The sequence below is a fragment of the Lithobates pipiens genome, unplaced genomic scaffold (assembly GCF_037356315.1).
Source record: "Lithobates pipiens isolate NorthernLeopardFrog02 unplaced genomic scaffold, aLitPip1_a1.2 Scaffold_16, whole genome shotgun sequence".
Taxonomy (NCBI): domain Eukaryota; kingdom Metazoa; phylum Chordata; class Amphibia; order Anura; family Ranidae; genus Lithobates; species Lithobates pipiens.
The window spans coordinates 98232048-98256024 of NW_027507748.1; the positions used below are offsets into that span (position 1 = coordinate 98232048).

Sequence of the window (23977 nt, forward strand, 5' to 3'; positions counted from 1 at the left end):
TAAAACGGGGGGACTGGGGGTGCCGGCAGTGTGAGATGTTTTTTCACCTTAATGTATAGAATGCATTAAGGTGAAAAAATATTTACCTTTACAACCCCTTTAACCACTTCCCACCCAGCCAATGCATATATACGGCCGGGTGGGAGCCGTCTACTCCTGATAGGACGTTCAGGAACGTCCATCAGGAGGAGCGGGATCGCGCGCGCGCGTGCCCGCGCAGCGGCGCGATCCCGATGCGCCCGTGTCACCGGGACACGGCACATCTCAGATCGGCAGGAGGGCTCTGTGATTGGCCCTCCTGATCACATGACGGCCGTGTCCAATCACGCCCGTCATGTGATGTAAACAAACAGCCGGTTGCTAGGCAATCGGCTCCTCCTCTCCTCACACAGAAGTCATCGCTGAGGAGAGGAGAGCAGATTGCTGCAGCCGGCTGATGATCAGTGAGTATGAGCTGTTTTTTACAGCTTTTTACTCACTGATCTTCAGTCTAGTGTAAACACACAACACACCACACAGTGTAAACACAGTCCCCACATATGTCCCCATAACACACATGTCCCCAAAACATACATGTCCCCAAAAAATAAAAACACATGTCCCTAATAATAAAAACATGTCCCCCACATATGTCCCACTAAAATCACTTGTCCCAATGATTATCTGCACACATATGTACGTGATCACCTGCACACATATGTACATGATCATTTGCGTACATATGTCCGTGATCACACAAACCAATTATTATACACTTAACGGAATTTTTTTACCAAAAACATGTAGCAGAATACATTTTGGCTTAAATTTATGACAAAATTTGATTTTATTGGATTTCTTTTAAAATAGAAAAAAGAAAATATTGTTTTTTTTCCAAATTTCCGCTTTTTTGCGCTTATATCGCAAAAAATAAAAAACGGAGTCGTGAATAAATACCACCAAAATAAAGCTCTATTTGTGCGAACAAAATGATAAAAATTTCATTTGGGTACAGTGTAGCACGACCGCGCAATTGTCACTGAAAGCGCTAGAGCGATGAAAGCTGAAAATTGGGCTGGGAAGGAAGGGGGTGAAAGTGCCCTGTATTGTAGTGGTTAAAGTGGACCTAAAGTTCCAAAAAAATATAATCCCAGAGGTGTATATACAACATTTTCCCTTCTCTGTCCAGGCAGAGGAACCTTATACACCTAAAGGGCGTTAAAAACCTGTGACCAGGAAACACTTGGGGTATTTATCTTTCTAATGTAAATTCTTATTGCGCAATCTATTTGATTTTGGCTATGCTGTGTGCTCACCCAAAAGACAATGCATTGTATCATTTTTGGGTCTTCATATTATGCTTATGGTATTATATTAAACCTCATCTGCATACTAGAATCATGTGTCGTTGCTGTTATGAAATTCCAAATTTGAACACTGTTTAGCTGCTAATGCCATAAATATTTTGTAAGCCGCAAAATAACATGGGAAATTTGCTGATGTTTTTTGTCGTTGGGTCCCTTGTTGCTCATTTTAGCTTTATTAATATACTACATTTGGCATCCAAAAGATATTTTTTCCTGCCTTGTACAACCTGTGGGAAAGTTATAATTAGTCTGTTAATTTTATCTTTATACATTTTTATTAAATCGTGTGTATTACAAATTGCTAGTAGCATCTATAGATTAGTACTGGCAGTTGCCCAACTCTGCTTCTGATTCTGAAATACTGTAAGATAGTTTGATATACTGCAAGAACAATTACAGTCAAAACAGATTCATTTGTACCTGGGCACAGAATGACAAGGAACTCTTTTATATAAAATGGTATTTAGTTTTGTAGCCCTGTTGTTATAATATGCCAAGTTGTCATCAATTGCTTCACCTTTCTGAAATGAGATGGGAAGATGCTATTGGAATCAATAGGACAGCTTCATAAAGCAGATAGAAGAATGACTGGGAAATTTCAACCTTTGCCAAAGGATTATGGAAGAAATAGGATTTTCAAGAAAAGTAATTCACACATACTGTAGGTCTAATTTATAGTTGTGGTTGGAGGGCAGTAAAAACAAGCAGTTGAACATTTTACTGCCTCCCAACTGCCCCCTACCCAAGCTATCAAGGCATCTGTAAAGGAGTACACACATAGAGTGACCATGATGCTTTGCAATGATCCCCCCCTGATGACCCCCCCCCCTGATGTGAAAGGGGCTCTGTCGTAACTGCCCCACTTCCACAATGTACGGTGATGTTGGCTTTTCGGGGTGAAAACAGGTGGTGAGGAGGTGACATAACATCTCCTCACCACCTGTCCAAAGTGATTCACTGCAGATTGCTCTTCAGAGGGCTGGCACAAGTGTAAATGAGCTTGTATACCTTATTTTACTTCTCACAGCAATCAGAATACTACTATGACAATGCCTTCATGTACCTTTTATTCCCAAGGACTGCAATGTCTTTTAGCACAAATATTCTAGGATAACACAATCAAGTAAATCCTGGTGCCTGTGTGGTTCTTGGCTATGTTCACAAATGTCTGACCCACATGAGCTCCTTCTGCGGCCTCTCACCTTGTTATACAAAAGTTACCATGTTGCAGCCAGATTACTGTGGGAGAGGAGACCAAGAAAATGCTTTATCCTGCCTGCAACAGACTGACAATGTCACCTCAGCTTCGGCAAAGTCACTGATGAGCTCAAGGGCTGCTTTTTAATGATAAAAGACTGACCTTCTTTGAAAGAAGCTTCTTTGAAGCTAAAGCCTCAATAGGTTCTGCAAAAGAATGCACTGGGTCCTACACAACTCCAACCAGTACTTTATCTGACAGCACCAGAACCAATAGGAGTACTCTGCTCCATCTGCTAAATGCCAATGTTGCTGAGCAATCGCTAGGACAGAATAGGAAGCTTGCAGGACAGAAATTACGGTACCCAGTAAAGACAAGGTTTGGCACAAAAAAGACCTACTAGTTTGTATGTTTGTTCCTCCATGTTCTCAGTTTGAAGATGCTAAGAGGGTAGATACAGAATAATGATAGCAAACCTTGGCACCTCAAATGCTTTGGAACTACATTTCCCATGATGCTTAACTACACTGCAGAATGCATTAGCATCATAAGAAATGTAGTACCAAAACATCTGGGGTGCCAAGGATTGCAATCACTGATATAGGAGTAAGGATGAGCCGAACACCCCCCGGTTCGGTTCGCACCAGAACCTGCGAACAGACCTAAACTTTGTGTGAACTTTAGAACCCTATTAAAGTCTATGGGACTCGAACGTTCAAAATCTAAAGTGCTAATTTTAAAGGCTAATATGCAAGTTATTGTCCTAAAAAGTGTTTGGGGACCTGGGTCCTGCCCCAGGGGACATGTATCAATGCAAAAATAAAGTTTTAAAATACTTTAATGCTTAAAGGGAAATAATAAAAGTGTAATATTCCTTTAAATTTCGTACCTGGGAAAACCACAGGCAATGTTCAAGTCGAACATGAGTTTGACTCGAACTCGAAGCTCATCCCTATATAGGATATTCCCTATGAAGGTGTTTACAATTTTCTTGTTATGAATGACCACAGCTAGCTTCTTAGAGTAAGAAGGTTACAGAAGAGTGTCGAAAATCCGACTGATTGAAGGAGCCAGAGTCATCTAAATATTGTGCAGTACCTTTAATTAATTATTTATCCACACTCAATACCAAGGGCAGATGCACAAAAGGATGGGACACTCTCTTGAGTTTATATTAAGAAAATCTCTCTATTCGCTTAGTTTAGTCCTTTATACTCCTTCTGTGTTTACCATATACTGCCCTTTGTTCACTTTAAAGCACGCATACATGGATTATCTCTTCAAACCATCTGTTTTTTTTTAGATGGTGTTTTCTCATAATGGGTTAAGAAGTACAGAACCTGGAAATGATATGGAAGTCGGTTGGTGTTTGCTTCTAGTAGTTCTCCCTGCTGAAGCCAATCATGACGAAACATGTTGAGGGCACTACTTGAAGCCACTAATGGAATAGAGTTAGACTAAACCAACCTTTATATCTTTTGGGGACTTGGTTATACCTGTGCTTTTAATGTTTTTCTGTTAATTGTTTCAATAATATTTTTTTTTTCGTTTTAAAAACTATATATTGTGTTTTCTGAATGGGCACCTTTAAAACCCTGCTTCTTTTTATTTATACATTTATGCTATTTTAGGATGGATTTCCTCCTACCCAATCTCTTTATCTAGGATTGAAAATTATATCAATCTTACAGATTAAATCTGTAAAAATAATTTTGTAGTCAGCTTAATAGTCGCAGCTCATGACCAATCATGTGTTGACATTTTCATTCTGTATAGAACCATAGTTCTTTATTAATTCTTTTCTTTAATCACTGTGACAACAGAGACACTTTTCTTTTATAAGTTGCACTTGGCTAGACCAAGTAAGGTCACAAAAGCCAAAAATGTTATAGCGGTACAATGTTCCAGTGCAACGTATGACAAGGTAGGAATCATTTTAGCAGGGGAAGAGGTTAATGTGCATTCAAAATTCAAATCAATGACATAGAGCTTAAGTTGCCAAAATAATGTTTTGTTAGGATTTATTTTTCTTGAATTAATATTACTCTCCACATTTTATGTACCAAACAACACTTAGTTTTGGCACGGGCTTTTATGTGTAAAGCTGCCAAGTACAAACCATTTACATTTATATAGAAATCATATTTTGCTTTACTAGATACACTTTGCAAACAATGGCTACAGTGTGTGTAGTAGATCTCGGAAATGAATAGCTGTACAATTCTTTACTGTTTTATTTCTGTATGTCATACTTTTTTTATACTAAGAGCACTGGATTTTCAAGATGACATTTGGGGACACCCTACTGATCTCTCCCACTGTAAACCACACTCACAAGCTCCTATTTGTAGCCACAGTCATAAAATCTTAAAAAAAAATAAAGCATGGCTGAGCAGTGCCTAGGAAAGCCAGCCTGAAATGAGATTGGTGCATATGCGTGGCTGGCTCCAACAATGTCATATTAGGGTGCCATCTGCAGTTCTTACTGGTGCCATCCCTAAGATCCCTACCTGGCAATATAAAATAGAAGAGGACTTAGGGGCACTGCTAGGATTTTGAAAGACATGGGGCATCCTTGGGAATTCTGAGGAGAGGATTGATGTGGCATGCATACTGCTCTATGGCCAATGGTTGATGTGTCCAAATTGTGCTAATGGTGGGAGGGACATTACAGGGTTTGGTTAATAAAGACCTGAGTCTATTCTGTTGTAGGTCAAGAGTGCGTGATGCACAGAGAACTAGGATGAGCTGTGTACAATGCAAGTGCAGAAGACAAGAGTAATAAACGCACAGGGTACCTCCCAAGCTGAAATTACTCTTATCTTAATACAAACCCCCCACCCCTCTCACAAAACCACCTCCAGCATAATACATTTCCTCATTCTTCAATTCCTGAATTGTACTTAACAGATTTTGGCATTGCAGTGCATCTGCTATTCTGCTGGAGTGCACCCTGGGTCTTGGCACCACATCCCACATTTCTTTTCTTTTATATGTGAATAAAGGGACATCCTCCAAAACGACTCCTCGGCCCTATGCTACTAGTGTGAGAGGTGGTGGTTGGATAGGAGCGCAGGGACAAAAGCCAGCAGCTACATAATTCACATAGAAGAAAACATACTTGGGCAGTTGCCATGTTGAAACCAGAGCTGCCACTTAAAATCAAGGAGCCCCATACAACCTACCTGAAAAGTACCAAAAGCACTGTTTGTTAATGGTCTCACTTAAAAATATTTTTGTATGAGATGTCAAGGAGGCCTGGTGGGATTTTTTCTTCATGGTGTCTTTGGGACCTAATTGGAACTTTCTCAGCAAAGAAGCAGAGGTATCATCTCCACACCCCATACACACCAAGCAATAATATTTCCTTTGCATTTCAAATACATATATGTCAGATATCTGTCTCTGGTTTTATTTTTCAATCCAGTAAAGATATCTGAATTTATTTAGTGTATACAGAAGTGGTAGTTAGGAAGGTATGAAAGCAAGGTGTTAATTGGGGCATAATTGGCAGCAATATAGCACTGTGAATAGCAGAGAGGCTTGCAATAGTTGAAGAGTGTACCTGCGGTTCTCCTGTTTTTGCTGTTTTCTTGTTGGCATGCTGCCAATCTGTATGTCTTCTCTGTCTCTCTTCATCTTGGCAGGGGGGCATAAAGACTTTCTGGGGCCCCTACAGACCATCTGTGCTGATCTACTTTCATGCACTCTCAGCAGACTTCAGCCACTTCCCGTCTACATGTACTTCTTCAAGCATAAGTTGCATATACAATAGTTGTTATGGACTGGCTTCCTGATAGTGACATTGGTGAATCATGTCCATACAATGAGGTTGATTTACTAAAGGCAAATAGGCTGTTCCCTTTGCAAGGGAAGTTGGACTTTGCTAGAGGATTTCCCAAAGAGTTTATTAAATGTGGTAAAATTTCATTTGAAAAGAATACCCAATTTTCTGACCAAAAGAGTTTGTCGTAATTAGCTTCACTTTTGTAAGATATGAATTGTTGGTATTTTAGTTTGAATTTGGCACATTCATTGTGCCACATTGTAAAAGTGGCACATTTTTACAACTACCTCAGTTTCACATACAAGTCACTGTCAGAAGCACAAGTGTCACAGATGTTTATGATTTTGGTGTAACACATTAACAAGATGGATTAACACCAGAAAAAAAGGAACAGCAGCTTTGTAGAGTTCCTACCAGTGTTCTTAATTGCACACAATTGGTTGATGGAATTCAGCAGAGATTCATCTTATTAACTAATCTAAAGCCTGGTACACACCGGCTGGGCTGAACGACAAAAAACCGAGGAGCTTGCGAGGAGGTCCTGTACTAACGATGCCATTTTTGTACATCGATCTCCCCGCTGAGCAATTGTGTTCTGATAGGGGGGCTGCCCCCCCCCCCCATCCCCACCGCCAGAAAACACTAGTCAGTGCTTGCAGTCACTGGCTGAGAGCGCTGATCGGATGCCGATTGGCTGCTTGTTTTCAAGCAAGCTCGTTTGACAGAAACCAGCCGTAAGATTGGCTTCTGTCAAACAAGGACCTGTAAACATGGGTCAAATGTTGGCTGGTATCTACTGTACCTGCTGATTGCAGACAATATTCAGCTCTTTTGTTTGGAACCTAAAGGAAAGTTTCCTTGCAATTTGAAAATTCTTTTGCAAAGTAAAGAGCCTATTTACCCTTAGTAAATTAGCTCCTTAGTTTAAACATTTCACTGATACTTGTGGGTTTCCAATCCTTTGCAGGTCTTTAACCATTTCAACCCCGGAAGGATTTACCCACTTCCTGACCAGACCATTTTTTGCGATACGGCACTGCATTACTTTAACTGACAATTGCGCGGTTGGTGCGACACTGTACCCAAACAAAGATGATGTCCTTTCTTTTCCCCCACAAATAGAGCTTTCTTTTGGTGGTATTTGATCACCTCTGCAATTTATTTTTTTGCGCTATAGACAACAAAAGACCGCCAATTTTGAAAAAAATAACATTTTTTGCTTTCTGCTATAATACATATCAAAAAATATATAGAGAATAACAAATGTATTCACCAGTTTAGGCCGATATGTATTCTGCTACATATTTTTGGTACAAAAAAGTGTTTTTTCCTAGTAATGGCGGCGATTTTCGGTTTTTAGCAGAACTGCGAAATCGCGGCAGACAAATCTGACCCTAATGCCGCGTACACACGAGCGGACTGTATGGCGTACTTAGTTCGTCATACAATCCGACGGACAGTCCGTCGTACTTTCGACTGAACGGACTTGACCACACACGGATGCACAAACAGTCCGTCGAAAGCTTGCGCGATAACGTGTACAGCACGTACGACGGGACTAGAAATAGGAAGTCCAAGACACAGCAAAGCACCCTTCCGCCGTGTAAATCCTTTCTGGGCATGCGCCATTCTTAGTCCGTCGAAATAGCATACTGACGAGCGGATTGTCCGCTGAAACCAAAGTACGACGGACAGAATTTAGAAAAATCTGAAATTCTTAGTACGCCGGACTGCACGCTGAAAAAGTCCGCTGAAGCCCACACACGAGCGGATTGTCCGCTGAAATGTGTTTCGACGGACTAAGTACGCCATACAGTCCGCTCGTGTGTACGCGGCATAAGTGACACTGTTTGGTGACCAATTCAGTGATCAATGCTAAAAAAAAATGCACCGCTCACTGTATAAATGGCACTGCCAGGGAAGGGGTTAACACTAGTGGTGATAAAAGGGTTAAGTGTTCCCTAGGGAGGTGCATTCTCACTGTCAGTGGGATGGGCTAACTGGCAGTAGAGAGAAGAACAGCTGATCCCTCTTTCTCCTCCCCTGTCAGAACGGGGATCTGCCTTGTTTACAAAGGCAGATATCCGTTCTGTCTCTCTTTCCCACGATAGTGGGTGACTGGCAGACATCGAGTCTACCAGACCCACGGGCGAGCTCCCATGATGCACGGTGGGCGTGTGCGCATACCTCCAGCGGTGGCCACCTGCCCGCAAAAGCCAGTGCATGGACCAATGTACCAATACGGCAATTCGCGTAGCCGAGCCCCCTTTGCTGCAGTGTAACTGCGGCGGCTTGTCGGCAACAGGTTAAAGGAGAAGTACACCCAAAGCTCATTTGGCTGTATTTCTCCTGTGGGTCAGTAAACAGCGGGATGAAGCCACTGTCGGCTGACGTGACAGAGCTAATCAAAGATCTCGACCATATGGATCTGCCCACATGCCTGGGCTGACTCAGCCTCTTAGTGAGCTGTTGAAAGCCTGCGTTGGCCCCTCCCGCCCCCTCCACAGCCCAGTGCTCCAGTGAGCGCGGGGTGTAAGAGCAGAGAGGCGGTGACTGACAGTCACTGGCTCTCTACTCACGGAGCTCTAAGAACTGAGCGATTGGAGATGTTTGATCACTCGGGTCTCAGTGTTAGTGTCGGTGGGGACAAATTCAGCATTGGACCAATGCTACATCCACCTAAGTAAATATGATTCCAATTAAAAAAATGACTATACTTTCCTATTTTAACTGAGCCGTGACAAGGATTTGGGATATTTAAAAACATAAAAAAAGATGAAAGCAGAGAGTCAAGCAACTAAGAAGAGGTAGAGAGGAACATTTTCCAAATATTATAAGCCTGTAAAGAATATTATTTCACAGACTGTTTAAAAAATCCCTTCCTATATGAAATGTAATACTCAGCATTTCCAGAGTAAGAAAATCAGAAAATTGATTTAAAAAAAAAAAAATTGAGTTTGCTTTACTCACCTACACGGACATAGATATGTCAACTCCATAGGTATCCAGTTCTGTTTTATCTGGATATATTTATTTTACCCATAAGAGGAAAGCCAAATGAATCCTTTTCAGAATAAGTAGATCAATGGAGAAATGATGTGAGTGCAAAAAGAGAACACAAATAACATACAGTAAATTCAATGTTAGGAGGTACAGCATGTCAGCACAGTGATAAGTAGTAAAGTCATCCTTCCTCCTTGTCATTTTGTCTCATGATGTATATTGATTGTATACAATGTCTCCATGTCCCACTAATGAAAAAGAACAGAGCCATTGATTTTCTACAAAGGAAGCACTGGGTATATTCCCTTCATTTGATTGCGGCGTTGTGTCCTGACTGCCTACTGCTACTGATACGACAACATTATCGATTTCTCCATTTGGTTCAGATATGCACTGTTAGTGGTTATGTTAGAGGTAAAATACTTCCATAAGCAATATCATTATTTTTATGGGTTGTATCTGTGAAAAGCTTTAAAGATTTGTCGGTATATTCAGGATATTACATTTGAAAAAAACATGAAAAAATGCACTTATAATCCTGACTGATATCAGCAGGTAGAGGATATTAGTTCTATACTTCAAGGGCAGCAGTTTAACCCTTTACTCTATTAAAGAAGGAATGTATTATAACAGAGGCTGTTAACCACTTGCCGATCGCTGCACACCGATATACATCGGCACAATGGCAGCAGTGGGCAAATGGGCGTACCTGTATGTCCCATTCAATTGGCAAGGCTAGCAGGCGCGCGTGCGCCCACCTGCCGCGTACCACATGACCATGCCTGCGGGACCGTCAGACTCGATGTCCGCCGGTCTCCCGGTCATCATTTTACGGAGCCGCAGAACGTGGAAGTGACAAGGCATTTCCCGTTCTGCCTAGTGACATGACAGAAATCACTGCTCCCTGTCATCGGGAGCAGTGATCGCTGTCATGTGAGTTGAAGCCCATCCTCCCCACAGTTAGAATCAGTCCCTAGGACACACTAAACCCCTTGATCACCCCCTAGTGTTCAACCCTTTCCCTATCAGTGTCATTTACACAGTAATCAGTGCATTTTATAGCACTGATCGCTGTATAAAAGACAATGGTCCCAAAATAGTGTCAAAAGTGTCCGATGTGTCCGCTATAATGTCGCAGTCATGGTAAAAATCACAGATCGCTGTCATCACTAATAAAAGAAAATTAATAATAAAATTGCCATAAAACTATCCCCTATTTTGTAGACGCTATAACTTTTGCGCAAACCAATCAATATACGCTTATTTTTTTTACCAAGAATATGTAGAAGAATACACATCGGCCTAAACTGAGGAAAAAAAACATTTTTTATATATATTTTTGGGGGATATTTATTATAGCAAAAAGTTAAAAATATTGCATTTTTTTCAAACTTGTCACTATTTTTTGTTTATAGCGCAAAAAATAAAAAAAAGCAGTGGTGATCAAATACCACCAAAAGAGATTTTTTGAGAAAAAAATTACTTCAATTTTGTTTGGGTGCAATATCACATGACCGCGCAGTTGTCAGTTAAAGCGACTCAGTGCTGAATCTCAAAAAGTGCCCTGGTCAGGAAGGGGGTAAAATCTTCTGGGGCTGAAGCGGTTAAACTTTGTAAGGCTTCTCATGTCAAAGCAGTTGGACAAGTTCTACCAGAAAACTTTCAACATCTAGTTATGTGTTTGGAATTCTCACCGTCACATTACTCAAGCATTTTAATTCATCCTTTGAATATTATATATTACTGTCGTTTTATGAATTATATTTTTTCATTTTTCTTATTAATATTCAATATATGTGATGCTTACGATTTATGCTTTTCTGTTTAGATGCAGCAAAACTCTTGCATTTTTACTGCACGAAAATGCATGTCAAGTAGAAATCCCATTCTATCTTATGTGTCTGGATCACATATATGTACCGAGGTTCTATATGAAAGATAAAGGGAAACTCTATGGGAGGGATTTACTAAAGCTGGAGTACACAGAATCTGGTGCAGCTGGGCATAGTAACCAATAAGCTTCTAACTTCAGCTTGTTCAATTAAGCTTTGCCAATCAAACCAAAAAGCTGATTGGTTACTATGCACAGCTCTAGCAGATTTTGTGTGCACCAGCTTTAGTAAATCCCCCCCCCCCCCCCCCATAGGTTCATTCAGGCCTACACATGTTTGTTACCATGTACATCGCATGCACACGGCAAATACGTTTTTTGAACAATTGCAAAAGGCTGAAAGCTGATTTTAGATTTGCCTTAATAACTACACATTATTTTTGTTTGTACTGTAGTGTACTATTTATATAAGTGTAGCGCTACCCTCTGGAGTACCACTGGATTTTGGGTCCCCCTTTTCCTTCACAGCCAGGCAACATGCATTTTCCAACTCTCATTCTGAGACAGAAATCAATCCACTGGCTTTTTTTTTTGTTGTCTTATTGGGGGAAAACATCTTGGATAGGTAATAGGGATTATGGGATGCCCAACTTGACTTGAAAAACAACAAATGAGGACAACATCCTCAACTGTATTTCCTCTGGAACAGTAACATTCTTTCTGGAATTGGCAATAGAAATTCCCCTTCTTGCAGCTAGCATCCCCTGGGTGGAATTCTAGCAAAGTCCCAATTTGTAGGAGCTCTAAGGCCCCTCTCTTGAAAATATCAGTCCACTTGGATGCTTGGTGAAATGTCCCAGGACAAGGGATTGGGTTTAGCTTGTTGGCACTGTCCCATAAAGCTTGATAGATATTGCATTGGCAGCTCGCTCCCTTCTAGGCCCTGGGGGTGTAGAGGTACTCACACTGTCTCTACAATATTTATGGGCTGATCTAGCCACCTTGCCAGGCCTCCTGCCTGGGGCTTAGTCACAGTCCTATAAATATGCAGATTTCAGCTTCTTGCCCTCCACCCATTAGCTTCTAGAAACTTCCGGTAACTTCCAGAACATGGACCCCTTTCACACTGAACACCGCCCCGCACTAGTGGTAAAGTGCTGCTCGTTCTAGCGAAGGGGTTAACAAGGGGTTAAAAGCGCCCGAAAAGCACTCTGGCTTTTGAACTGGAGAAGCATGATAGGAGCTTTTCAGGTGCTTTACAGGTGCTATATTTAGCACTAAAATGCCTGAAAAGTGCATCAGTGTAAAAGTAGCCTTAAAAACCTTTAGCCCAGGTTCACACTTGTGCGATCTCATTGCATGTGATTCGCACCCGCACTGTAGGTGTCTGAGCAGTGCGAGTTCAGCCATACAGTTGTGTAGCTGAAATTGCATTGGTGTCACTGCCAAAAAATACTTTTTCTTTCCCCGCACTGGAATCGGATCGCATGGGTGATCCGCTTCCTGTGCGAGTTCACAGTTTGCACTGCGATCTGTGAAACGATCTGGGAGTGTCATTAACTTTGTATTGACACCTGCAGCGGTTCGCAGAGGCCAGTGTGAACTACCTACTGGAGAGATCCCCCAACTCCAATTTTAAACTAGGCAATAATGCTGAAATCTTTTTTTCCCCATGCAGTGGGGCTAGAAAGCATATACTCACCTGATTCTTCAATCTCCTGGAAAACAGGGCTCCCCCACAGTCCAGAGGTGGACTGTTCCTGGTCTATGGAGCCTGCTCTGGATGTAATGATGTCAGGAACAGTCCACTACTGAAGACTGCTGGGGCGCAGGAGTGCAAGACCGGTCTTGTACTGGGAGGATCAGAGGATTAGGTAAGTATATAGCCACTCTCTTCTCCCCTAGAAGATGCAGTACAGGCACAGTGCCACTGCATAGGAAAAGAAAAATTACTTCTGAAATTACATTAACATGTTTTCACTTGCATGAGATTTTAGTTATTGGATTTACATAATAATTATATACAGGGCAGATATACAGCTACAGGGCAGAATTTTATGGGTTTTCACCTGCAAGCCCCTTAGTCTGGATGGGGAACACAGTGTTCAGACAGTAACACCTTCGACTCTCCCTGTAGCCCTACAAACATTTTTTCATGCCAAATGTACCAGCTAGATCTGTAGCAGCTTGTTCTGGTATCTTGGAGTGAAAATATACCATACACAAAAAATAATCATAGTATATCCAGATAGCCGTGCAGTAATGTATTAATGTATTTACTCACTAGCAGTTTACAGTATATTTCCAAAAGGTTGGCGTTATTAAAAGAAATAGAATCGTTTGTCCTTAAGTTGTTCATACATTCAGTGTCAATAAAAACACACAATAATTAGTAAGCTATGTTGGCATCATGATGTTCTGTGCCCCCCACCCAGCTAAAGATCCTGGGAAGCCAAAGCCCTTAATAAAATACCTCCTTTGCCCATCCCTAAATTGTTCATAAACCAAGACTAATGTCATAGGTCCTTGGCCTTTTCATGATATAAATACCCGTATTATTTTCCTGGGCAGAGCGATCAGATCCTCCTTGGTGATAAACATTTCAGGTCGAAGAAGGAACGAGGCATCAAAACGTGTTGTCAGACCCCTAGTTCATTGTACAAGGTGTGCTTGGCAAAAGAACTGCTAAACGTATCTAATTAATAACTTCACTGTTTTTATCTGTTAATAATTTAGAGCAGAATTCCTCCGCGGAACACGCTGAGTGTTTGTTTTAAAAACATATGGGTCCTTTGCAGTACTGTTGTTTCAGAGTAAATGAGTCTGCCCATGTCACTTGTCTGTTTCTTTCTGGTCCTGAAGACCACCTGAAAAAATGGAATCCTTTGCGGGACGACAAATAAACATGTCTTTTGAAGGTTAACTGGACACAGACAGATATCACATCCCATTCTGTTTATTTATTTATTTTTTTCTCCCTCTTCTTTTGTAGTTAATCTGCTGGATTCGAAAGCAATTCAAGGGGAGTTGGGCTGGATCTCCTACCCGTCACATGGGGTGAGTTTACCAGACTGTGAAATGGGAAAATGCTGTTTCAGAACAATATGCCATTTAACGACTGTTTCCTTTTCATGGTACGCTGCCGCTAAGCCTCTCCTGGATGGTTATGGAAACAAAAAAATGTTATTTTCAACAGAGAAAGGTGGTTTGTGTTTATTCCTAAAATACCTTGTAGATGTCATCTTATCTCACACATGCATGCACAGTGATACCTTGTGATGTTATATCAAATTATTCACCCTTCTTTTTAACATTTAAAGGGCAACCTAGTTTTTATTTTTGTATTATTCCTTTTCATTGTTAAGAATTCTGATAAGTGATGTTTGCATATAACCTGGAGCCATAACAAACCCTCCGGTGAAATCTAAGATAAATCTGAGATAAACAAAAATAGTTTTTGCGAAAAATGCTTGTTATAGTCCTATCCCGAAATATTGATAGATCCTGTCTTTGGCCATTTCTCAGTGACTTAAGGCTGAGCAGGTACAAATGAGAAAAAATGCTCTTTTGGTGTGATATTATTATTATTATAATAATAATACTATACAGGACTTATATTATTATTACCTTGGCAAACAGATGCCACTAGAAGTCTGAAAAAACTTAGTCGTGCTCATGAGCGCCTGTGGCGCAAGACCAAGTCTCAGAGAGATTTCAACCAATATAAATCTGCCCTCCAAAATTACAATTCTAGCCTCCTCTCTGCCAAGCAGAACTATTTTATCACTCTCATCGGCAACCTATCATCCCGTCCCCATCAACTCTTCTCTACTTTCAACTCTCTACTTCGTCCTCCACCGCCTCCACCCGCCAACTCACTCACTGCCCAGGAGATTGCTAACCACTTCAAACAGAAGATTGATACAATTCGGGTGGAGATTTCTACTGTTCTGATACCCTCCACGCTTTACACATCATGCCCACAGGCACAATCATTACTTCCCTCTTTCAACCCCACCACTATAGACGAAGTTGCTAAACTACTTGGTAATGTCCACCTTACCACCTGCCCTCTAGATCCTGTTCCCTCACAAATGCTGCGTTCACCCTCTGACTCTATGCTACACTCTCTAACTCACATCTTCAATCTCTCCCTCTCTTCTGGCATCTTCCCCAACTCTCTAAAACATGCACTTGTCAAACCCATACTTAAAAAACCCTCACTGGACCCATCCAATCCAAACAACCTACGCCCCATCTCCTTGCTCCCCTTTTTATCCAAACTACTCGAACGTCTGGTTTACAACCGACTGAGTGACCACCTTGCTGATAATAGCCTTCTTGATCCCCTTCAGTCTGGATTTCGTCCTCAACACTCCACAGAAACTGCTCTCCTAAAACTAACAAACGATCTACTAACGGCCAAAACCAAACGACATTATTCTGTACTCCTCCTCCTGGACCTCTCTGCTGCCTTTGATACGGTTGACCACCCCCTCCTTCTCAAAAAACTCCACACCTTTGGTCTCCGTGACCGTACTCTACGATGGTTCTCTTCCTACTTATCCAACCGCACCTTTAGCGTTTCTTACAACTCTACTTCCTCCTCCCCTCTTCCTTTCTCTGTTGGGGTCCCCCAAGGGTCTGTTCTTGGACCACTCCTATTTTCAATCTATACCTCCTCCCTGGGTCAACTGATAGCCTCCCACGGCTTCCAATACCACCTCTATGCTGACGACACCCAAATCTATTTCTCTACCCCTCAGCTCACTCCCTCTGTCTCCTCACGTATCACTAATTTACTATCAGATATATCAGTCTGGATGTCACATCACTTCCTCAAAATCAATCTATCCAAAACCGAACTTATAATTTTTCCTCCCCCATATGCCCCTTCCCCTAATCTCACTGTCAAAATTGATGCCACAACCATAAGCCCATCCCCTCATGCCAAGGTTCTAGGTGTAGTCCTGGACTCTGAACTCTCCTTCAAGCAACACATCCAATCACTGTCCAAATCCTGCCGCCTCAACCTCCGCAACATCGCCAAAATACGCCCCTTTCTAACCAATGAGACAACAAAGCTCTTAATTCACTCGCTTGTCATCTCTCGCCTTGACTACTGCAACTCCCTTCTCATTGGCTTACCTCTACATAGTCTATCACCTCTTCAATCCATTATGAATGCCGCTGCCAGACTCATCCACCTTACCAATCGCTCGGTGTCTGCTACTCCTCTCTGTCAATCCCTCCACTGGCTTCCGCTCAACCAAAGAATTAAATTCAAAATACTAACAATTACATACAAAGCCATCCACAACTCTGCCCCCAGCTACATCACTAGCTTAGTCTCTAAATACCAACCTTCTCGTCCTCTTCGTTCCTCTCAAGACCTCCTGCTCTCTAGCTCCCTCATCACCTCCTCCCATACTCGCCTCCAGGACTTTTCCAAAGCCTCCCCAATCCTATGGAATGCCTTACCCCAATCTGTCCGCTTATCTCCTACTTTATTAGCTTTTAGACGATCCCTGAAAACACTTCTCTTCAGAGAAGCCTACCCCACCCACACCTAATTGTATTTTCATTTTCTCCATCAGCTCATCCCCCACAGTTATTACCTTTTTGTTTCAACTTGACCCTCCCTTCTAGATTGTAAGCTCTAACGAGCAGGGCCCTCTGATCCCTCCTGTATTGATTTGTATTGTAAGTGTACTGTCTGCCCTCATATTGTAAAGCGCTGCGCAAACTGTTGGCGCTATATAAATCCTGAATAATAATAATAATAATAATAATTATTATTATTATTATTATACAGGATTTATATAGCACCAACAGTCTGCGCAGTGCTTTACAACTTGAGGGTAACTTGAGGGTAGACAGTACAGTAAGCCCTTGTACACACGGTCGGATATTCCGATGGACAATGTCCGATAGGACCGTGTTGTCGGATAATCCGACTGTGTGTGGGCTCCATCGGACTGTTTCTATCGGCGTATCCGACGGACCAAGTTTTCCAACTTGTCTATAAAATTTTCTAACAACATGCTCCGATCGGACTTTGTCCGATCATGTGTAGAGAATTCCGATCAGACAAAATGCCACACATGCTCAGATCAAATCCCTAGACCAAAGCTATTGGCTACTAGCATGAACGTAGTCCCATCGTAACGAAATAACGTCATCACGTTACGTACGATCTGATTTTCTGACAACTTTGTCCGACCGTGTGTATGCAACAGTTTCGGACAAAATCCGCCAGACAAAATCCGTCAGACAAAATCCGACGGATTTGGTTGTCGAAATGTCCGACCGTGTGTACAAGGGCTTACAATACAATTCAATACAGGAGGGATCAGAGGGCCCTGCTACTTAGAGCTTACAATATAAAATGGAGAGTCAAGTGATGCAAAAGGTAATAACTGTGTGGGATGAGCTGATAAACACATAGAAACATAAAGAAAATTGACGATATAAAAAAGACCAAGCTGCCCGTTTTTGTAAAAAAATATTTTGTCAGAGTTTAGATCTACAGTATGTTTATCTCATCCATGTTTGAAATCACATACTGTTGACTCACTCACTACCTCTGCTGAAAGTCTATCCCAAGCATCAACTACCCTTTCACTAAAATTATACTTTCTAAGATTAATTTTGAACTTTCTTCCAGTTAGTTTGAGGTCATGCCCCCGTGTTCTTGATCTTGGTTTCATATTGAAAATACTACCCCATTGAACCTTATTCACCCCCTGGAAGTATTTAAAGGTTTAAATCATATCACCCATTTCCTCCAGACTGTACATAAAGTGCATCCAGAAAGGATTCACTGCGCTTAACTTTTTACACATTTTGTTTATAGCCTTATTCCAAAATTGATTAAATTAATTATATTCTTCAAAATTCTACAAATAATTCCCTATAATGACAGCGTGAAAGAAGCTTGTTTGAAATCTTTGCAAATTTATTAAAAATAAAAAAACGAAAGAAAATTACAAGTATATACAGTAAGTATTCACAGCCTTTGTTCAGTACTTTGTTGAAGCACCTTTGGCAACAATTACAGCCTCAAGTGTTTTTTAATATGATGCTACAAGCTTGGCACACCTATTTTTGTGCAGTTTCTCCCATTCTTCTTTGCAGGGCCTCTCAAGCTCCATTAGGTTGGGTAAGGAGCGTTGGTGCACAGCCATTTTCAGATCTCTCCACATATGTTTATTTGGGTTAAAGTCTGGACTCTGGCTGGGCCACTCAAGGACATTCACAGAGTTGCTCCATAGCCACTCCTTTGTTATCTTGACTGTGTGCTTAGAGTAGTTGTCCTGTTGGAAGATGAACCTTTGCCACACTCTTAAGTCCAGAGCGCTCCAGAGTAGGTATTTATCAAGGATGTCTCTGTACATTGCTGCATTCATCTTTCCCTCAATCCTGACTAGTATCCCAGTTCCTGCCACTGAAACATCCCCACAGCTTGATGCTGCCACCACCATGCTTCACTGTAGAGATGGTATTGGTCAGGTGATGAGCATTTCCTTGTTTCCTCCAGAAATGGCACTTACTATTCAGGCCAAAAGGTTCAATCCTTGTTTATGCAGACCAGAGAATTTTGGTTCTCATGGTCTGAGAGTCCTTCAGGTGCCTTTTGGGAAACCTCAGGTGGGCTCTCATGGGCCTTTTACTGATGAGTGGCTTCCATCTGGCCACTCTACCATACACGCCTGATTGGTGGAGTGCTGCAGAGATGGTGGTTCTTCTGGAAGGTAATCCTCTCTCCACAGAGAAACGCTGGGGCTCTGTCAGAGTGACCATGGGGTTCTTTGTCACCTCCCTGACTAAGGCCCTTCTACCCCGATCACTCATTCTGGCCGGGCAGCCCATTTTAGGTAGAGTCCTGGGGGTTCCAGACTTCTTCCATGCATTGTTGATGGGGGCCGCTGTGCTTATTGGGACCTTCAATGCTGCAGAAATTTTTCTGTACCCTTCCCCAGATCTGTGCCTCGATACAATCCTGTCTCGGGGATCTACAGACAATTCCTTGGGCTTCATGGCTTGGTTTGTGCTCTGACGTGCACTGTTAACTGTGGGATCATATATAGACAGGTGTGTGACTTTCCAAATCATGTCCAATCAACTGAATTTACCACAAGTGGACTCCAATAAAGTTGTAAAAACCTCTCAAGGATGATCCGTGGAAACAGGATGCACCTGAGCTCAATGTTGAGTGTTATGGGAAAGGATGTGAATATGTTTTTTTTTTGTTTTGTTTTTATAAATTTGCAAAGATTTCAAACTTCTTTGATCTTGCCATTATGGGGTATTTTTTGTAGAATTTTGAGGAAAATAATGAACAAAATGTGGAAAAAGTGAAGCTCCTTGAATGCTTTCCGGATGCACTGTATTAAGTTCCTGAAGTTGTTCTTGATATGTTTTATCCCCCAAACCTTTCATAATTTTTGTTAGCCATCTCTGGATTTATTCTACTGTATCAATATCTTTTTTTGTAAGTGAGGTTTCCAGAACTGGACACGGTATTTTAAATGAGGTCTAACCAAAGATCTATATACTGTAGGGAAATCAGGACCTCCTTCCCCATACTGATGATCCCTCTAAGAAATGGGATTTCAGGGATAACCTAAATTTGGACAGAGTAGGAGATAGTCGGACAGACTGAGGTAAGGAGCTCCAGAGAATGGAAGAGGCTTTGGAGAAATCCTGGAGGTGAGCATTGGAGGTGTTGACAAGGAAGCCAGAGTGCGGGAGGTCTTAGCCCTTGTGCACACGGTCGGACATTCCAACGGAAAATGTCAGATCGGACCGTGTTGTCGGATAATCCGACCGTGCGTGGGCTCCATCTGACTTTTTCCATCGGAATGTCCGACCAACAAAGTTTGAGAGCTGGATATAAAATTTTCCGACAACATGATCCGATCGGACTTTGTCTGATGGTTTGTAGAGAATTCTGATGGGACAAAGTGCCACGCATGCTCAGATCAAAGTACAAGAGCAAAGCTATTGCCTACTAGGCTGAACATGGTCCCGTCGGAACGAACGAACGGCATCACGTTCCGAACGATCGGATTTTCCAACAACTTTGTCCGACCGTGCGTATGCAATACCAGTTTCAGACAAAATCCATGTGAAAAAATCAGACGGATTTTGTTGTCGAAATTTCCGACCGTGTGTACAAGGGCTTAGGAAGAGTAAATAAAACAGTTGGTATTTTAAAGCAAGGTTTGTGATGTAGCTGTGGGCAGAGTTGTGGGTTGTTGTTAGTATTTTAAATTGTATTTGTTGGGTGAGCAGAAGCAACTCTAGGATGAATGTTTGTTCTTTGAAATCTGTAGTGAATTTCCCTGCTTAACAGCTATAAACCCACAATTTGTAGATTACCATTTCTCAGCATGGTTGGAGAGCATGTTCATTTATGTTCTATTGTGGAATTAAAAGCGCTCAGCTGTGCACGCTCCTGGTTCCTAGACTGCGCTATCATTGTATCTATTAAAGCAGTGTGCCAAAAAAAAGCCTTATATGTCCATAAAAGTGATGTAAAAATATTTTGGTAGAGACAGAGTTTTTTTTAAAGTGGTATTAAAGGTAAAATCAAAAAAATGACATGTATGATGCAATCTGTCACTCGCATTAACAAAGCCGTCTTTGTTTTTCTGCGGTCCCTCTGTAACTCAGTTGTTTTGCCTGCTGATCCTGCTGTTATTTTTCAGCTTACAATAAAAGACCAAGCTGTTTCTAAAAGTAGGAGTTAGAGGGTTGAGACAAACCATTCATCACTGACAGGGATGTGTACAATAGTCAGCTTTTATTCATTTATATAAAACCTTTACCCAAAACATACATTAAAAAATGTTTCTGTAATTTCTTAACACGTTTTAGCTGAAGTGTGGTTTTCATTTATTAGCCACTTATGTACAGTAAATGTACTAGTCCATCTAACACTACCCTCTGCAGATGATGCTAGTGCTGCTGTCTAATGCTGACCGTATACAGTTTGGATCTCGGCCGGTTCAGCAAGTACTGGCCGAGATTCGAACCATTAATTGGCAGGCTGAATGGACCAAGTTGATTAATCGATCAGTTTGGGTACAACCAGCCTGAGAGATTTGCTTGTGATTACTGATACAGCCACTAGCGATAATCACTGTCTTCTCCCAGTGGGGAGGGCTTCCCCCACTCACCCCAGTCCCACCTGCTAATAGAAGACAATGGGGTTGATTTACTAAAGGCAAATCCACTTTGCACTACAAGTGCAAATGAGGGGACGCTCTGCTGATTTTATCATCCAATCATGCGCAAGCTAAAATGCTGTTTTTTATTTTCCATGCATGACCCTTTCGGATCTACAGCGACTTTACTTCCAAGTGCACTTTCAGTGCACTTGTAGTGCAAAGTGAAGTTGCATTTAGTAAATAATCCCCAATTGCTGATTTCCCTGTCAGCACTGCCTGTGTTGATGGGGGGAATTGTGATTGCAGGAAAAAAAATGACACCATGTATGGCCTGCCTAGTAGTGTCTGCATTGCTTCTCCATAGATAAAGAAGCCACTCTAAAAACCATAGTTGGCTTGAATCTCAGCCGGTTCAGCAGGAATTTGTGCAAATTTCTTTCCTGCAACCCAGAAGTGAGCTTTGCCTGGCAATAAGGAAATACTGAAAGCTGCTGCAAGTGCCAACTTATACATGTTATCAGCTTTTTATTATTATTTATTTTTATTTTTTTAAGTGACGTGTTCCTTTAAAAGAAAGGTAAACCAAGTTGACTGTTCTATCCCTTTTGCAATGTTTCCTGGATTGCATTACAACTGTACCGATTGATTTTTCTTGCTGCTTGATCCAGAAATGGGAAACCCACCTAATTCACAGGGCCAAGTTTTCTTTGCTAGTTTAAGACCATTTGAGTGCTAAACACTTGGTGGGATGTCTGATGTTATCCCGTCTAATGACTAGTTGATACCCATTCACGCTTACGTGTTTTTCCTCTGAAATTTATGTGCTGATTCTAAAGGCAGAAAATATCCACATAACAACTGGAGAGATCCAGAGGAGAGCTGTCACATCTTTGTTCTCTCTGTAAAAAAATATGCTGCAATTTCACACCACCATATCTAAATCCACTCATTACCAGAGGGCTTAATCCAGCTGCGACTGGCTTTCTGTAGTCTGACCTGCATACTTGGCAAGTGACCTAAAATTCTCAGATATGTGCCAGGCTCTTTAAGCCATGGCCACCGTCTTTTAAGTTGGACTTTTAACCCGTGTTATTTTTCCAAACTCTGCAAGTTGTCCCCGCAGCAGATTGTTGACACCACCACTTAAAGAGCTCTTAAGGAGAGTGTGACACCAACAAATGCGTACTCCCGTACATTTAGATATTGTGAGCTGTGTCTGACAGATCTTTTTTTTAGATTCTTCCCACTCACACATCAGATGTCTGTCTGGGTATGCTGCCTTTAAAATAGCAAGTCTTTCAGGGGTCTCCAAACAGAGGGCCAGTTTACTGTCCTTCAGACTTTGAGGGGGCCAAACTTTGTAGAAAATATCCTGGGAGTAACCAATGCCCCATCATTGGTATCAATGGGAGGACTAGTGGCCCATTGTTTGTGTCAGCAGGAGGATTTGTGTCCCATTGTTGGTGTCAGCGGGAGGATTTGTGTCCCATTGTTGGTGTCAGCGGGAGGATTTGTGTCCCATTTTTGGTATCAGCGGGAGGAATAGGGCCCCACTGGTGTTAGTGGGAGAAGATCACCTTGTGTCCGTGGCAGGAAAAGTGCCTCAAGGGTCAGATAAAGGCAAAAAAAGGGCCACATCCAAGCCATGGGCCACATTTTGGAGACCACTAGTTTAACTACTTGCCCACCACCCTATAGCAGATATACTGCTACAGGGCGGCCGCTGTGTGCAGGCTCATGTATATATACATGATCCTGCACTTCCGGGGTAGTGGGCGTGAATGCGCTCCGCCATCACCTTGCCACCGCTGTGATTATACACAGCTGAGCCAATCAGTGGGTACTGAGGACTCAATGTCCGCTGGCATCTGCCAATCATCCTGCAGAGAGACAGAACGGCCTATGTAAACAAGACAGATTGCCATTCTGTCAGTAGAGAACATGGATCCTGTGTTCCCGCAAAGCATGGGCAAGGATCCCTGTCTTCCCCTAGTAAAAGCACCTACCACACTGTACCACACTGTACAAAAACACTGGCTAGGCACACAGTTAACCCTTTGATCGCCCCTGATGTTAACCCCTTCCCAGCCAGTGTCATTAGTACAGTCACAGTGCATATTTGTAGCACTGATCACTGTATTAGTTGCACTGGTTCCCCAAAAAAGTGTCAAAAGTGTCAGTTAGTGTCTGATTTGTCTGCCGCAATATCACAGTCTGGCTATAATTCACTGATCACCACCATTACTAGTAAAAAAAAAATAGATGCTCTACCTTTTGAGAAAGCCAATCAATAGACACAAATTGTGATTTCTTCACCAAAAAAAAAAAACAGAAGTGGAGGTGATCAAATACCACCAAATTAAATCTCAACTTGTGGTGAAAATAGGACATACATTTTATTTGGGTTCATTTTATTTGGGCCTTGTGTGCATGACTGCTGTGCCATATTGCAACAAAAATGGCCTGGTCATGAAGGGGGGGGGGGGTAAATCTTCCAGAGATGAAGTGGTTAAAGCATAAAATCATTGATAGTGCAATTCCATCCACGTATTTTATTTTTATTTATTTATTACAGGTACTTATATAGCGCTGTCAATTTACGCAGCACTTTACATATATACAGTATTGCACATTCAC

The 23977-nt window shown here is 41.8% G+C and overlaps 1 protein-coding gene across 3 annotated transcripts in view; it reads left to right on the forward strand.

Moving 5' to 3' along the window:
* Positions 1 to 23977, forward strand: part of EPHA3 (EPH receptor A3) — a 512923-nt gene that overhangs the window by 63992 nt on the left and 424954 nt on the right. For all 3 annotated transcript variants that reach the window (XM_077480166.1, XM_077480165.1, XM_077480167.1), the window contains exon 2: positions 14158 to 14222. In XM_077480166.1, coding sequence (XP_077336292.1) covers positions 14158 to 14222 — 65 coding nt within the window. The remainder of the gene's footprint in view (positions 1 to 14157; positions 14223 to 23977) is intronic.